General features: G+C 71.6%; 1 protein-coding gene across 1 annotated transcript in view; it reads left to right on the forward strand.

The window, feature by feature from the left end:
* The window catches only part of PLXNA1 (plexin A1), a 41630-nt gene that overhangs the window by 12679 nt on the left and 13691 nt on the right, over positions 1 to 15260 (forward strand). Inside the window, exons 4-21 of the mRNA XM_057704526.1 lie at positions 1177 to 1317; positions 1967 to 2067; positions 2190 to 2313; positions 2407 to 2560; positions 2846 to 2945; positions 4073 to 4187; positions 6523 to 6723; positions 8358 to 8454; positions 8522 to 8715; positions 8797 to 8948; positions 9091 to 9211; positions 9402 to 9538; positions 10733 to 10900; positions 11572 to 11665; positions 11821 to 12060; positions 12161 to 12304; positions 12538 to 12772; positions 14863 to 15005. Coding sequence (XP_057560509.1) covers positions 1177 to 1317; positions 1967 to 2067; positions 2190 to 2313; positions 2407 to 2560; positions 2846 to 2945; positions 4073 to 4187; positions 6523 to 6723; positions 8358 to 8454; positions 8522 to 8715; positions 8797 to 8948; positions 9091 to 9211; positions 9402 to 9538; positions 10733 to 10900; positions 11572 to 11665; positions 11821 to 12060; positions 12161 to 12304; positions 12538 to 12772; positions 14863 to 15005 — 2661 coding nt within the window. The remainder of the gene's footprint in view (positions 1 to 1176; positions 1318 to 1966; positions 2068 to 2189; positions 2314 to 2406; positions 2561 to 2845; positions 2946 to 4072; positions 4188 to 6522; positions 6724 to 8357; positions 8455 to 8521; positions 8716 to 8796; positions 8949 to 9090; positions 9212 to 9401; positions 9539 to 10732; positions 10901 to 11571; positions 11666 to 11820; positions 12061 to 12160; positions 12305 to 12537; positions 12773 to 14862; positions 15006 to 15260) is intronic.

Here is a 15260-nt window from a genome sequence, read left to right on the forward strand (position 1 = left end):
GGCTAAGGCTGGGCTGCTGCGCCCCCAACCGGCACCCCCCCCCCCCCCCCCCCCCGGGGCTGTTGGGGCAGCTCTAGGCTCAGCACCAGCGGCCTCCCCTCCCCTCCCCTCCCCTCCCCTCCCCTCCCAGCAGGCGCTGGACTCTTCCGGGTCTGGTTTGACTTAAGCCCGCCTGCCTGGCGGGGCGGCAGCTGAGCGGATGTGGGGGGTGGCCTCTGGCTCGCAGGAATGCGGCCCTCCCCTCCCCTCCCCTCCCCTCCCCCCCCCCATGGCCTCAGCCCCAGACGCCCTTTCCGCCAGGCTGGCCGCCCTCTCCCAGCCCCTGGGGGAGCTGGCCCGAGCCAGGGGTGCTGGCCCTGCCCGCCGGGCCTGCCCTGCCCCATCCCGTCAGCGTGGGGCGGAGGGGGTGCTGGGCCGGGCCCCACGGCGGCCTGGGGAGCAGGGCCTGAGCCGCGGGAGCCCGCCCGCGGGGTGCGCGGGTGACGCCGCCCCGTGAGTCCCGTCTCTGGAAAGCCCCCTGGGTCTTGCTGTTAATTAAATACATTTGTTTGGTAAAAGCAACTAAAAATACTTGCAGCATTGCGAGCTGCGGAGAAGAGCTGGCTCATTAGCGCCCAGCTTGTTCGGGATTTAGAATACATTTCCGTGCCAGCGCATCTCCCGTCCGCACTCCTGCCTTCCTGCCGGGGGTGCCCCAGCTCTCGGACCGGCCCCTCACTCTGCCCCCCGCCCGGGAGGCTCCTGGCCTCTCTTTGTGGGTCTCTCTCCTTGGCCGTGCTGGACGTCCCACGCCCCTGCGGCCGGCACCTCCTCGTGTCCCGTCCCCTCTGCACAGACAGCCTGGCCCGGGGGAAGCCTGCCTGGGGCTCCTGCCCCCTCTGCCCTGGGTGTGGCCGTGCAGCTCACGATGGTGGTGGGTGGTGGGCTGTGGTTCTCTCCAGCCCCCAGAGGCCCCCATCGCTGGGCTGTGGCTTCTGTCGCCTGGCGAAGGGGCTGGGCCAAGGCCAGGCTTCCGGCCACAGTTGGTCCCGCACTGGCTCCTTGTGGGGGGGGGGGGGGGGGGCCTTGGCCTTGTTCTTCGAGGGCGGGGGGACGGCTGCGGGAGGGTCTCCTTCGCGGGGAGCGGGCTGGGGCAGGAAGGGACGAGGCAGCCCCACGTGGGTCTCACTGCCGTAGCTCCTGGTGGACCTGGCGAGCCCCGGCGGCCGGCCGGCCCTGGCCTACGAGAGCGTGGTGGCCCAGGAGGGCAGCCCCATCCTGCGCGACCTGGTCCTCAGCCCTGACCGCCGGTACCTGTACGCCATGACGGAAAAGCAGGTGGGTGCCCCGGGGGCGGGCCTCCGGGGTGGCCCCGACCGGGTCTGGAACTCACACCCCCTCCCGGAAGGCCTGCGCGCCCGCGGGAGCAAACACGCGGTGAGAGCGTCCTCGGGGCAGCGTGTGGGAGTGGGGCGAGCGTCCGGGGCCCTGAGCTCCCAGGCTGCGGCCTGGCCAGCGGGTCGAGGCCACGCCCTGTGTTCCTGCTCCAGCCTGCCTGGAGCCTGCCCCTGCCCTTCACGCCACCTGGTGACCCAGGGCCGCCAGAGCGGGGCACGTGGGGCCAGGCCTGCCTTCCCTGCGGGCCCCTCCCTGCTCCTTTGCCTCATCCCGCGGCCGGGTCACTCGCTTACCCTGCCTTTCGGACATCGGGGCCCCGCAGGCGAGGTTGGGGTGAGCTGGGCCCTGTGCAGGGGATTGCGCCGCCCAGGGGGGCGCAGAGCTGGGGGGACTGCCCAGAGCTGCCGCCTGCAGCGAAGACTCCCCAGAGGGCCGGTCCCCTTGGCCTGACGCGGCCAGGTCAGGGGCACCCAGGGCTGGCCCTCGAATAGCCCAAGCGGCAGGGAGGCCTGAGACGGGGGCTCCCCGGTGGGGGGGGGGGGGCAGGGATGGGCCCGGAGGGGGCTGACGCCGAGGCCCCCCCCGCCAGGTGACGCGGGTGCCCGTGGAGAGCTGCGTGCAGTACACGTCGTGTGAGCTGTGCCTGGGGTCACGGGACCCCCACTGCGGCTGGTGTGTCCTGCACAGCACGTGAGCCTGGACGGGACGTGGCGGGGGGAGGGCCTGGCAGCCCCGCTGTGACCTGCCGGGGGACCGCAGCCCAGCCCCCCCGGCCTCCTGCCCGAGCCCAGCCCCTGCGCCTCTGCCCGCAGCTGCTCCCGCCAGGACGCCTGCGCGCGGGCGGCCGAGCCCCAGCGCTTCGCCGCAGACCTGCTGCAGTGCGTGCAGCTGACCGTGCAGCCCCGCAACGTGTCCGTGACCACGTCGCAGGTTCCGGTGAGCGTGGCTGCCCGGGGGTGAGGCGGGTGGCGATGAAGGACCGGGCGCAGACCGACCGCTCACCGCGCTCCCTTCCCCCCACCCGCCCAGCTCGTGCTGCAGGCCTGGAACGTGCCTGACCTCTCGGCCGGCGTCAGCTGCTCCTTCGAGGACTTCACCGAGTCCGAGGGCGTCCTGGAAGACGGCCGGGTCCGCTGTCGCTCTCCCTCCGCGCGGGAGCTGGCGCCCATCACACGGGGCCAGGGTGAGGCCCTGGGGCGGGCGGGGCGGCACGGGGGCCTCCCGTCGGGGTGGACGGCCCCTGGGACAGCAGGGGGCGTCCCGCGGTGAGCACGGAGGGCAGCGAGGGAAGGTGCCGCTGGCCCAGGCCCTGTCCGCTGCGCGTGGGCTCGGAGCCGCGGGGCTGTGGGGCTGGCGTGGGGGCTGTGCCCTTGCTGGCTGTGAGGGTCCTCGCTGAGGTCTCCCCTGCGCGGGGCTCCTGGATTCGGCGGCCCCGGGGCCCAGTGATGGGCCCGTGCTGCTTGTGCAGGAGACCAGCGGGTGGTCAAGCTCTACCTGAAGTCCAAGGAGACGGGCAAGAAGTTTGCGTCCGTGGACTTCGTTTTCTACAACTGCAGCGTCCACCAGTCGTGAGTGTCCCTGGCCTCCTGCACGCGTCCCGTGGGGCAGTGCGTGCTCAGGGTGGAGGAGTCTGGGCAGCGCCTCGAGGGGGAGGCCTGAAGCCGGGCGGTGGCGGGGGGGGGGGGGCGCTGACGCCCCTCGCGTGGGGCGTGGGCTGCGGGCCGCGGGAGCTGGGGGGCACCGCATCGTCCGGGCAGGAGCCGGCCAGCCAGCTGGGCGGGGGGGTCCAGTCCAGGTCCCCTCTGGGTCGGGTGGCCCCTGGGGCATGGACCGCCAGGGTGGGCGCGCTCCTCAGGCCTCTGGCCTCCTGCGAGCGCACCAGCGTCAGAGGGAGAGCGGGGGAGCTGAGGGCCGGCTCTGCGTCCCGCGGGGTCCTGGGCACTGGGCCCGGAGCGGCCCGGCCCGGAGGGGTCAGCCTCCAGCCGGGGCACCTGGTATTTCAGTCCTGTCTCCGCTCGCTGACCGAGCTGCACGCTGGTGTCCTCCCGGGCGTCCACGGGGAGCCCCCTGTGGGCCTGGGTGTTGTCCCCACTGGGCTCCGGCCTCCCCGTGCTGGGTGGGCTGGGATCTTTGGGGCAGGGGCTGTGCTCCAGAGGCTGGGGGGGATCCAGGGTCTCTAGAGGCGGGGCAGTGGGTGACTCAGAGCTGTAGGGACAGCGAGGTGAGGTGCGGGGCTGTGCGGCCCTCTCGGGCCCTGGGGACCCTTGCTGGGCGCCTGCGGTCGGCCCCGGGAGGCGCTGTCTGCCGTGGCTGCCCCGCCCGCGGCCGCTGCTCACGACGTACGTTCACATCTCAGTTTACCAGGACGAGGTGGGGTTTAAAATGCATTTCTCAGCTGCACGAATGAGTTTCCAGTGCTGATGGTCACGCGTGTCCTGGCGCCGGCCTTAGACACGTGTGTCTTTGAGAGGTTGTGTCGGCTGGCACGGGGGGGGGGGGGGGGGGGGGACGGTCAGACACTGGAGGGAGGAGGGAGGGGAGCTCCTGCGGGCAGCAGCAGACCAGCCCCGAGCAGGGAGGCGCAGCCTGTGCAAAGGCCCTGGGGTGGCCGCGCGGCGGGCAGTGAGGCTTGGCCTGGGGTGGGGTGGGGGTGGGGACTCAGGCTGTGGCCTCACTGCCCGCCCCCTCCCCGCAGCTGCCTGGCCTGCGTCAGCGGCTCCTTTCCCTGCCACTGGTGCAAGTACCGTCACGTGTGCACACACAACGCCGCCGACTGCGCCTTCCTGGAGGGCCGCGTCAACGTGTCCGAGGTACGACGTCCCGGGCCGGGGTCGGAGGTGCCGCGGAGCTGGGTGCCGCCTGCGCGAGGCGGGGATGCCAGCCAGGAGGTCTAGGGGCACGCTCCCCGGGGCCGTCTGGGCCTGGGGGCTGCAGCCAGTGGCACTGGCTGCTGCTCACTGCTTGGGGGCGGCAGACGCAAGGCACGTCCGGGGGTGACGGGGGCAGGGACCGTGCGTGAGCGCTCGGGGAGCCGGGCGCGCGTCTGGCCGCCTCCCCGTGGACGGGCCTGCAGTGGCTGGCCGGGCCGCGTGGGCGCGGAGGGCGTCTTGGAGCCGGCGCGGCGCCGACCGTCACGGGCAGCGGGCCGACCTGGGCACGTCCCGCCTTTGAGTGCAGAGCCGGGACGGGGGCCGGGGCCCGGCCGGTGTCTGGATGGGGCAGGCGGGGGTGAGTCCCGCCGGCCGTGGGGCGCTTGGCGGCGGCGGCCGGGCTGCATGTGCTGGGCCCCGCCTCACAGAACCTGCCCCGGGGGCCCCGTCCTCGCTGGCTGTCTCTGGCCCCTGCCTGAGCCGCTCCGGTGGAGGAGGCCGCCCGGCGGGGCCCTCGGGGGGCTGTTGTGGCCTCAGCCGGGGTCGTGGGGCAGCAGGTGGAGACCCTGCTCGGGGCGGGGGGGGACCGGGTGGGCCTGTCTGGGGTGGACCTGCTTCACGGGCACTTTCTGCTCAGCTGGTCCCCGGTTGCGTGGGGACGTCCCTGAGCGGTGTGGCGTTTTCACATCCCCGCCCCGCTCGTGCTCAGGCTGTGGGGTCCCGGGTCCCAGTCCCAGCGTCTCCCCGCTTCCCGCCCGTGGTGAGACGGGGTCTCTGTGCTCCCGAGTCTGCTCTGTTGGCTTCCCCACCACCAGAGTGTGGTGTGGATGGGGTGGCCTGGTGGGGGTCCCACGTGGAACGCCCCCGGAGCAGAGCCGCCCTGGGCGGGGGCCTCACCCAGACCCAGACGTTCTGCCTCGGTCCGGCCTCCCCAGGAGCAGGAGGGGCGGGCTTCACACAAGGGTCCTGTGCTCCCCTGGCAGCCTTGTCACCACGTGGGGCCCCTGTGAGCAGAGTGGGGGTCACTCTTCTAGACCCTTCCTTGGTTTGTGTGAGCAGAGGGGTTCTAGGTCGGGAGAGCCAAGGCCTAACTCGAGTTCCGACAGCAGAGTTGCAGCCCGTGTCCGCTTACAGACCCAGAGCTCCTTGGACGAGGGCAGCCTCTGCGTCCACACGGCTCACCTGCTCCCCGCTGCCTCTGGCGCAGCCTGGCCTCAGGCCACTCAAGGGGTTCGGGCCCAGGCCCAAGCTGACCCGTCTCCATGGCCGGGGACGCAGGGTGCCGAGGCTCTGGCCTGATGGGGCCATGGGGTCTGCACCCCGAGACCCACAGGGGACAGACAGTGGCGCTCGCCTCCCAGCAGCGGAGCTGGTGACGGTGCAGAGGGAAGGTGTGAGGTTGGGGACAGCAGGAGCAGGGCCCTGGTGGCCAGGATGAGCCGTGGCTGCCGTGGGACCTGGTGGGGCAGCAGGGGTGTCCCTGGGCTTGAGGGCTGGCCCAGGTGCCCTTTCAGGTGGCCAGGCCAGTGCTGACGCTGGTGCGGCCACCGTGCACATGAGCAGCTCCCGTGGGGCTGCAGCCTGAGCACAGCGCTAAGTGCTGACCACGTGACAGTTGCTGCCCTGGGCACAGGTGGCCGTCGGGACACCTGCAGCGCCGGCGGTCGGTGGTCAGCCTGCCGGGCCTGCCCTGCCAGCTCTGCTCCCCCGGTGCCCCCGGGGCTCTGCAAACCTCCGCAGAGCCGGCCCGGCTGCCTCGGAAGCTGCTGTGGGGCGTGGGGACTGCGGCCTGTTTTCAGCATCTCTATTTAAAGCCCCTTTCGCAGGGTTCCCGTGGGCCTACTTCTCTAGCTCCTCTGCGGCCGCCGCAGCCCTGCTGCAAGGAAGCCAGGCCATTGCATCAGTTACTGTTGCTGAAGCGCTGGCCCTGGGGGCCGGGCTGTTTTTCTGCGTGCTCTGGCTATTTTTACCTACTCTCTGGGCCCCCAGCTGAGAAGTCCCGCTGGCTTCTGCCTCAGGGGCCTCTCGGCTGCCGCCAGATGGGGCCCCTCTGGTGGGGTCTGAGGTCCCCAGGCAGGGCACTCGGGCCCCCAGGGTGGGCCTGCCCGGGTCACAGTGTGCAGCCCAGAACCCAGGCCCAGGTGGCTGTCACCCGTGTCCTCAGTCTGCCGGTGTGTCGAATGGGCGCGTGGTGCTTGTGCTGGAGAAGATCCGGCTCCGTGCAGCCCACCCACCGGCCTCCACCCCAGGCTCAGCTGAAACCTTGTCCCTCCAGGACTGCCCGCAGATCCTGCCCTCCACCCAGATCTACGTGCCGGTGGGCGTGGTGAAGCCCATCACCCTGGCGGCCCGGAACCTGCCACAGCCGCAGTCGGGCCAGCGGGCGTACGAGTGCCTGTTCCACCTCCCAGGGGGCCCAGCCCGCGTCGCTGCCGTGCGCTACAACAGCTCCAGCCTGCAGTGCCAGAACTCCTCGGTGGGTCCACTCAGCGCGGGTGGGGCCGCCTTGACCCTGAGTGCTGGAGTGCTGGACCCTGCCTGCCTGTCCAGTCCTCTGGGCTTCTGCTTTAGCAAAAGGGCCACACGCGGTCAGGTTGCTACAGCCTGTTCAGGGGGCACCTCGGGCTCCCCCGGCCATCCCAGCCCCTCAGCTGGGCCTGGGCGAGCAGGCCGCAGGGGCCATGCCCAGAGCCACCCCGACGTTTGGAGGGAGTGCGTCTCAGACGTGGCGTTGCGTGGGGCCTTCGGGATGTGGGTCAGGGGCCTGGGTTGAGGGCATGTGGAAGTGACCCCAGGCGTTGAGGTCAGGGTGACAGCACTGGCTCCTTTAAGACATCGTGTGTGTGGATGGAGAAGCTGTGCATGGTGACTGGTGTGTTCCCAGAACCAAGAGCTGCAAATCTAACAGGGTGACCTTTCAAAGGCTTCCCATCACATCCCATGAATTAGGGACAGGGGTCTTTGCAGAGCCAGAACCTCCTGGTGGGAGGGGAGAGGGCCCAGTTGGTGGTCTCGAGGCTGGTAGGTGAGGCCCTGAGTTGGGGGTTGGTGCCTCTAGGCCATCTGCAAGGCTCCTGGAACCTCAGAAGGGGGCATGAGGTCAGAGGTTGGGCTCCATTCTGGTGGTGGTGGCCCCTTGGCTGACCTGCTCCATCCTGGCAGGGTGGGCTAGGGTCCAGGGGTCCCCGCAGTCTCCCAGGGCAGGTGGGCCACTCGGCCGGGCCCTAGGCTCCCCGAGCCTGCCTGCCTGTCCAGTCCTCTGTCTCCTCTCCTTCCTCTGCCTGTTGGCCCACCCTCCCCCCGCGTCTCCCTCTGGCTCCCCGGCCTCGCTGTCTCCACCCTGTCCTTTCTTTTCTTGCATCCCTCAGGCCGCTGTCTCTCTCTGTTTCTCCCCCACCCCCGAGCCTCTGTCATCTCTGTCCCGCACCACCCCCCCCGCGCCCCCCCCAACCAGGCGCACATTTATTTTTCCTGCAGCCCTTGTGCGAAGGGAGAAGGGAGCGTCAGGGAGTGTGATAGGATCCAATTACATTCCTGCAGATAAGAGGGTGACTCGCCCTGGGATGGAGTGCACGTCGTCAACTGCAGAAAGTGGGGCACAGCTGGGTGTCCGGGCCTGGGCTCCCCGGGGAGGGCTGAGTCCCCGAGCCCAGCCCAGCCTGGGGCGGGGGAGCCAGGGCACGCGGGACGCCTCCCACCTCAGGGCAGTCCTGGGGGAGGGCTTGTTGAGGCCGTCTGAGACGAGAAGCCAGGGTTCACACAGTGTCCCTGACGTGTGTGCAAGGGGTGCAGGGAGCCCTGCCTGCCCGGTGGGGGTTCACCCTGGACGCTGCCCCCTCCTGCCGCTGACGGATGGCGGGGGGTGTGGCCGTGTGCGAGCAGACGGGGAGCCACACGGGGCAGCAGGCGCTCAGCCCCCTTGGCGCCCTGCAGGTGGGCGGCACGGTGGGGTATCTGGCTCCGGACGGGCCCCCCGACCCCGCGCTGCCGAGCCCGCCCGAGCCCCCGGTGGCCGGCCCCGGAGGTGGCCACGAGACAGCAGGCCCCGCGTGCGGCCTGGGCCGGGCCGGGCCGGGCCGCGTGGCCTGACTGCTCTGCCCTCCGCCGCAGTACTCCTACGAGGGCAACGACGTCAGCGACCTGCCCGTGAACCTGTCCGTGGTGTGGAACGGCCACTTTGTCATTGACAACCCGCAGAACATCCAGGGTGAGCTGGGTGGGGAGGCCCGGGGGGCGGGGCCGAGGGTGGCCGCTGACCGCACCCCTCCCCACAGCCCACCTGTACAAGTGCCCGGCCCTGCGGGAGAGCTGCGGCCTTTGCCTCAAGGCGGACCCGCGCTTCGAGTGCGGCTGGTGCGTGGCCGAGCGCCGCTGCTCCCTGCGCCCCCACTGCCCCGCGGACTTGCCCGCCGCCTGGATGCACGCGCGCCACGGCAACAGCCGCTGCACCGACCCCAAGATCCTCAAGGTAGGCGGGGCTCCCCGGGGCTGGGGGGCGGGATGGGGGGCCCCCGGGCACCCGGCCAGCGCCCAGCCTCTGCCCCCGCAGCTGTCCCCCGAGACGGGCCCGCGGCAGGGAGGCACGCGGCTCACCATCACGGGCGAGAACCTGGGGCTGCGCTTTGAGGACGTGCGGCTGGGCGTGCGCGTGGGCAAGGTGCTGTGCAGCCCGGTGGAGAGCGAGTACATCAGCGCGGAGCAGTGAGTGGGCGGAGGCCTGGGGCGGGGCCTGGGGCTGGGTGGGGCGGGGCGGGGGCGGGCCTGGTGGGCGGGGCCGGCGGGGCAGGGGCGGGGCGGGGCTCCCGCCCGCCGCCCGCCGCCGCTGAGACCCGCGTGCCCGCAGGATCGTCTGCGAGATCGGGGACGCGAGCACGGTGCGCGCCCACGACGCCCTGGTGGAGGTGTGCGTGCGGGACTGCTCCCCCCACTACCGCGCCCTGTCGCCCAAGCGCTTCACCTTCGTGGTAAGCCCGCGCGTGCGGCCCTGTGCTCCCCTGCTCCCCCGGGGCGGCGGGACCCCGGGCCTCGCCTGTGGGGCTGACCCAGGCCACGGGCAGCCTCGAGGGAGGGGCCCCGGCCCTCCCCTCATCGCCGGGACCTGCTGCCCTGGGACTCCTGCTGCCCTGGGACTCCAGCCAGCCCCTTCTCGCCTAGACGCCGACCTTCTACCGTGTGAGCCCTGCCCGCGGGCCTCTCTCGGGGGGCACCTGGATTGGCATCGAGGGCAGCCACCTGAATGCGGGCAGCGACGTGGCTGTGTCTGTCGGCGGGCGGCCCTGCTCCTTCTCCTGGTACGGGGTGCGGAAGGGGAGTGGGCAGCCCCCGCGCGCCGCCTTCCCCCGGCGGGGGTTGGTCCCGGTGGCTGGGTGCCCCCTCTCGTTGCCTGGGAAACACGCGGGGTGTGGAGAGCCTGGCTGGGGTGATCACTATGGAAACCTAGAGGCGGAGAAGGTTACCATGGAGACCGGCCTGCTACCACCAGAGCTGGAGGGCAGGGTGGGCGGGGCCTGGGCCTGAGGGGCGGGCCCAGCCGCCCCGTCCTGGGCTTTGGGGGGTGGTTTGGGGGATTCTTTAGGAACATAGGAAGCATTCAGAAAAATTCTTGAGAGAAAAAGGAAATCTTCACAAAAGCCGGGAGCCCTGAAGTGGATAATTTTAGATTAGGGATGATAATGGAGCGGGCCTTTAAATATTTTCTTGCGGTAATTACCCGTTATCAGACTAATTATTGGTGTTTGCTGCCTGCCGCGTGCGGCCCGGCGGCTGTGGTGAAGGCGTTAAGGGGACGGGGCAGGTGCAGGCGGTGCTCAGCCGGCCGCCCCGTGGGGTGACCCAGCGCCCCCTCCCCCCTCCAGCTCGTTTGGCCGGTTCACGGCTCAGGTCGGGGATGAGCGCGTGTCCAGGTCAGGGATGATGGGGGCGGTGCCCCGTGTGTGTGCCTCTACGAGCAGGAGTGGGCGTGGCGGCCCCCCTGGACACTGAAGCTGTGGGCTCCGTGCTGCCAGCCTTTCCGGGCGACTGATGGGACTGCTTCAGGGCTGCGGGGAGGCCTCGCAAGTCCTTTCCCGCCTGGCAGGCCTGCTCTCGGCGCCCGTGGGCCAGGCTCTTGCACGTTGGGGCCCAGACGGGCTTGTCCACCGACGCTGCAGGGGACGCAGAGCTGGGGGTGGGGGGTCACCCGGAGCACGAGCTTGGGAGGCAGGACCCGCCCCTCAGCCATGGAGGTGGCCACACGGAGCCGCAGGTGCCCTGAGGGCAGCGTGGAGGGAGAGGGCCAAGCTGGGGCCCAGGTGGGCACAGAGAGCACCTGGCCCCTCGCAGGGCTTGACGGGGGAGGTGGCCTGTGCCGTAGGTAGGCAGGTGCGGCCAGAGCGGGCCCGTGACTTGCCCACAGCCTGTCGGTGGTGGAGCCTGGACGCTCAGCCGCGTGGGAGGCGAGCTCCAGTGCCTGTGTCCTCTCTGCCCACCCTCCCCGGCCCCTCTAGGAGGAATTCCCGGGAGATCCGGTGCCTGACGCCCCCTGGACAGAGCCCTGGCAGCGCCCCCATTGTCATCAGCATCAACCGCGCTCAGCTCACCAACCCCGAGGTCAAGTACAACTACACTGAGGACCCCACCATCCTGAAGATCGACCCCGAGTGGAGCATCAACAGGTGGGGGCACCCGCCTGGACCCCGTCCTGCCTGCCCTGAGCCCCCGGGACCCCGTCCCGCCCACCCTGAGCCCCCCGGACCCTGTCCCGCCCACCTCCAAGCCCCCCGAACTCCATCCCACCCGCCCAGAGCTCCTCGGACCCCGTCCCGCCCGCTCTGAGCCTCCCGGACCCCGTCCCGCCCGCCCTGAGCCCCCCGGACCCCGTCCCGCCCGCCCTGAGACCCCCGGACCCCGTCCTGCCCTCCCTGAGCTCCTCAGACCCTGTCCCGCCTGTTCTGAGCCCCCCGGACCCCGTCCCGCCTGCCCCCGAGCCCCCTGAACTCTATCCCACCCGCCCAGAGCTCCTCGGACCCCGTCCTGCCCGCCCTAAGCCCCCCGGACCTGGTCCCACCCGCCCTGAGCCCCCCGGACCCGGTCCCGCCCGCCCTGAGCCCCCCGGACCCCATCCCACTGCCCTGAGCCCCACGACCCCTGTCCTGAGCCGCCAAAGCCCAGCAGCACGCGCAGGGCTCCTGCGGCAGGCTCTCTGCTCCCCCTTGCGTGGTCCTGCCGCTGAATGTGGTGCTAACAGACTAGCTTGCCTGTCATCGCGCGGGGAGCCGGGTGGTGCTGGACCGGGGCCGGGAGCCCAGGACGTCTGCGCGTGACTCGCAGCTTCCTCCTCCTTTAGCGGAGGGACCCTCCTGACGGTCACGGGCACCAACCTGGCTACTGTCCGCGAACCCCGCATCCGGGCCAAGTACGGAGGTGTCGAGAGGGAGAACGTGAGTCCTCCCCGGACCCTGCTCCCGGCAGCTCCTGCCGTGTCGTGGTGGCCGCGCTCCGGGGCCCCAGGGAGGGGCGGGGGCCGTGTGCAGGCGTGGCTGCCGCCCCGAGGCGCTGGCGCGGGCGGCCCAGCGTCCCCGTCCTGCGTCCTCAGAGCTGCCTGGTGCACAACGACACCACCATGGTGTGCCGGGCCCCGTCGGTGGACAACCCCGCGCGCAGCCCGCCCGAGCTGGGGGAGCGGCCGGACGAGCTGGGCTTCGTCATGGACGACGTGCGGGCCCTGCTGGTGCTCAACGCCTCGTCCTTCCTCTACTACCCGGACCCCGTGCTGGAGCCGCTCAGCCCCACCGGCCTCCTGGAGCTGAAGCCCAGCTCGCCCCTCATCCTCAAGGTGGGCTGCCCGGTGGGCGGGGCGGGGCGGGGCGGGGCGCGGCCGGCGGGATGCCGGCGTGGGGGCTGGCGCAGGCCCCGCTCACCCGTCCCGCCCCCAGGGCCGCAACCTGCTGCCGCCGGCGCCCGGCAACTCGCGGCTCAACTACACGGTGCTCATCGGCTCCACGCCCTGTGCCCTCACCGTGTCGGAGACGCAGCTGCTCTGCGAGTCACCCAACCTCACCGGGCAGCACAAGGTCACGGTGCGTCCCCCTGCCTGGCGGCCCCGGCCTCCCGGGCCTTACGCAGGGCGGCCGCCGCTCCGAGCGAGCCCCCCGCTCGCCTCCCAGCCAGGGGGAGTCCCGCCCCGGTGCCCCCAGCACCTACGCTGGGTGCCAGCGCCCCTCGCCGGGCGCGCGGGGCCGGGGCGGGTCCCGGGGGCCGGGGACCCTGAGCCGTGGGCGGCGGGCAACCCCTGAGCGGCCTGCACCCCCAGGTCCGGGCCGGCGGCTTCGAGTTCTCGCCGGGGGTGCTGCAGGTGTACGCGGACAGCCTGCTGACGCTGCCCGCCATCGTGGGCATCGGCGGGGGCGGGGGCCTCCTGCTGCTGGTCATCGTGGCCGTGCTCATCGCCTACAAGCGCAAGTCGCGGGACGCCGACCGCACCCTCAAGCGCCTGCAGCTCCAGATGGACAACCTGGAGTCCCGCGTGGCCCTGGAGTGCAAGGAAGGTGGGCGGGGCGGGGGCGCCGCCCTGGGGGGCGAGGGGGGCTCACGGAGGCGGCTGCTGGGCTGGGCCGGCCCCGCCCACCTGCCCCGCCCACCCGCCCCGCTCCCTTCCCGGCGGCCTCGCTGTGCTGCGCTCAGTCCAGGGAGGGGCCGGGGGCTGCCCGGGGCACGCGCGGGTGTTGCTCACGACGCAGGCTCTGGCCAGAGGGCCCCCGTGGGTGTCCCCGCCTGGCTGTGGGGCCCCAGACCGGCACACGATGTTCCTGTGTCTCGGGCGTCTCACCTGTAGGTTGGGCCTGTGCGCAGGTGTGGGGACGCCGGGCCTGCCCAGTGTGGGCGGTTTGGTGGCGTCTCCCCAGGTGTCGGGGTGAGGGGTGCACGTGCCGGCGTGGGTGGTTCCGTCCGGCGGCCGGTGAGGGGGCGTGCGCTGAGGCGGGCGCCCCGTCTTCCGTCCTCTGCGCACTCATACCGGGGTGTGCGTCGCTCTGTCTCACTCTGGGCTGCGGGCGGGGGAGACCAGCTCAGGCCGCTTCAGCGGCGGGCGCGCTGGCCTTTGTGTGGGGGTCCGGGGCCCAGCCAGGCCCTCCCTCTGTCCTCGGGAGCCCCTTCGTCTGTGCCTCCCCTCCTGTGGTGGCGGACGTGGCATCCCCATGCTTGGTCTCACGCCCCTCCCCCCAAGCCTGCTGCCCTGGGGGTCCCTGACTGAGATGGACCCCCAGGGCAGGCGGGGGAGGCCCAGAGGGTAGGAAGCTCTCGGGCAGGCAGGGGCCACAGGTGTCGGAAATCTGCACGCTGGGCGGGGGTCGGCGCTCCGGCTGGAACGGGGCGTCTGCAGGAGACCGATGTGCCCGGGGAGACCAGGGTGCCCCAAGCTCGTCCTCAACAGGAGCTGCCGCACCCGCGGGGCTGAGCCCTGAGGACGTGGCTGCTTGCAGCCGGCGGGTGGGCGCTGAGTGGGGGGTGCCAGGCTGGGGCCGTGGGGGCCCCGGGCAGCCGCCTGGGCCAGTGCTGGCTGCTGTCCAGCCCGCTGGCTTTTCCAGCTGGCGCGAGATGGGCCCTAGGGCTGGGCGCCCCTGTCAGCCGGCGGGGACGCTCCTCTTGAGCCCCAGCTCGCGTGTGCCTTTGGGAGCTCCGTCGGCCTCTGGGGCTGTCACGAGGGGTGAACACGGTGGTGACTGGTGGCCTCGGATATGCCAGGTGCCGGGCCCACAAGCAAGCGCTGGCAGCCCTGGGAGCAGATGACAGGCGTCTTCCCGTCTGGGGACGAGGGCAGGGGCTGGGTGGGTGGGAAGCCCTGCCTGGGGGCCTCACACCCGGCAGGCCTGGCGCTGGGCGGTCACGGACTCCACTGGGAGGGTGTCCAGTCTGCCCGGGACCCTGGTTCATCTTAAGACAGAAAGGCTTACTTCCCGGGCGCCCCCTCGGTCCCTGACAGACTGCCCGCCGCGAGACTCGCGCAGGTGTTGGGGGCCGGGGCGGGAGGCGGCCTGGGCCTCCCCGGGGCAAGGACAACCACCCGCCTGTCCTGTCGGGACTGAGCTGCGACGCCTGTGTCTGGTAGCGCGTGTGGGGCCCCTGGGACCGGCCAGGTGGGCCTGACCAGACGCTGGGCGGTGATGCAGGAGGTGCAGGCCCAACTCTGGTTAAGCCTTCCCCGCCCCCGCGTCCCTTAGTGTACCCTCAGCTGCCACTAGGTCCATACCTCACGGCTCTGGAATGTCCTGAAAGCAGCAGTGCCGCCCCAAGCCAGCAGGCGTGTCGGGGGCCACTGGCCTGAGCTGTGAGGGCCTGCTGGTCGGTGTGGAGGGCTCTGCTCCCTCCCAGGCAGCCAGAGCCAAGGGGGCCATGGTTGCTCTGGCCCCTGCTGCCCGAGTGGGACACGGAGGCCCCTCAGCCCCGTCCCAGCACCGCCTCTGCTCCTGTCTTGGTTAATTTTGCAGCAGTTCAGGGACGGAGGGCTCACCCCCACGTCAGGATTGGGGAGACCCAGGCACAGGGGTTTCCTCAAGGTCACCCAGCCGCAGAGCCAGGGTCTGGCCCGACCCTGGGGGGGCTGGGGGGGCAGCTGCCGTGACACCTTTCCTGGTCGCAGCCTTTGCAGAGCTGCAGACGGACATCCACGAGCTGACCAACGACCTGGACGGCGCGGGCATCCCCTTCCTGGACTACCGCACGTATGCCATGCGGGTCCTCTTCCCCGGCATCGAGGACCACCCCGTGCTCAAGGAGATGGAGGTGGGCTGCTGGTGGGGGTCCACCACCGCCTCTGCCTGGGGGGCTTCTCGGGTGCTGGGGCAGCAGGGAGCCTGGGGATGGCTCGAGCCTGCTGCAAGGCAGGGCGCTCGGCTCCCTGTGTTGGCACCGTGGGGAGGGGGCCGGGGGCGGGGGAGGCGGCCTTGTCCGGGCAGACCACCCTTACTTAGCCGGGGCTCCCCGGGGCCCAGCTTTGTTTCGTTGGGCCTCGCGTTCACAGCGCACCACGGGCAGCAT

This window comes from Hippopotamus amphibius, chromosome 13 (genome assembly GCF_030028045.1).
Source record: "Hippopotamus amphibius kiboko isolate mHipAmp2 chromosome 13, mHipAmp2.hap2, whole genome shotgun sequence".
Lineage (NCBI taxonomy): Eukaryota > Metazoa > Chordata > Mammalia > Artiodactyla > Hippopotamidae > Hippopotamus > Hippopotamus amphibius.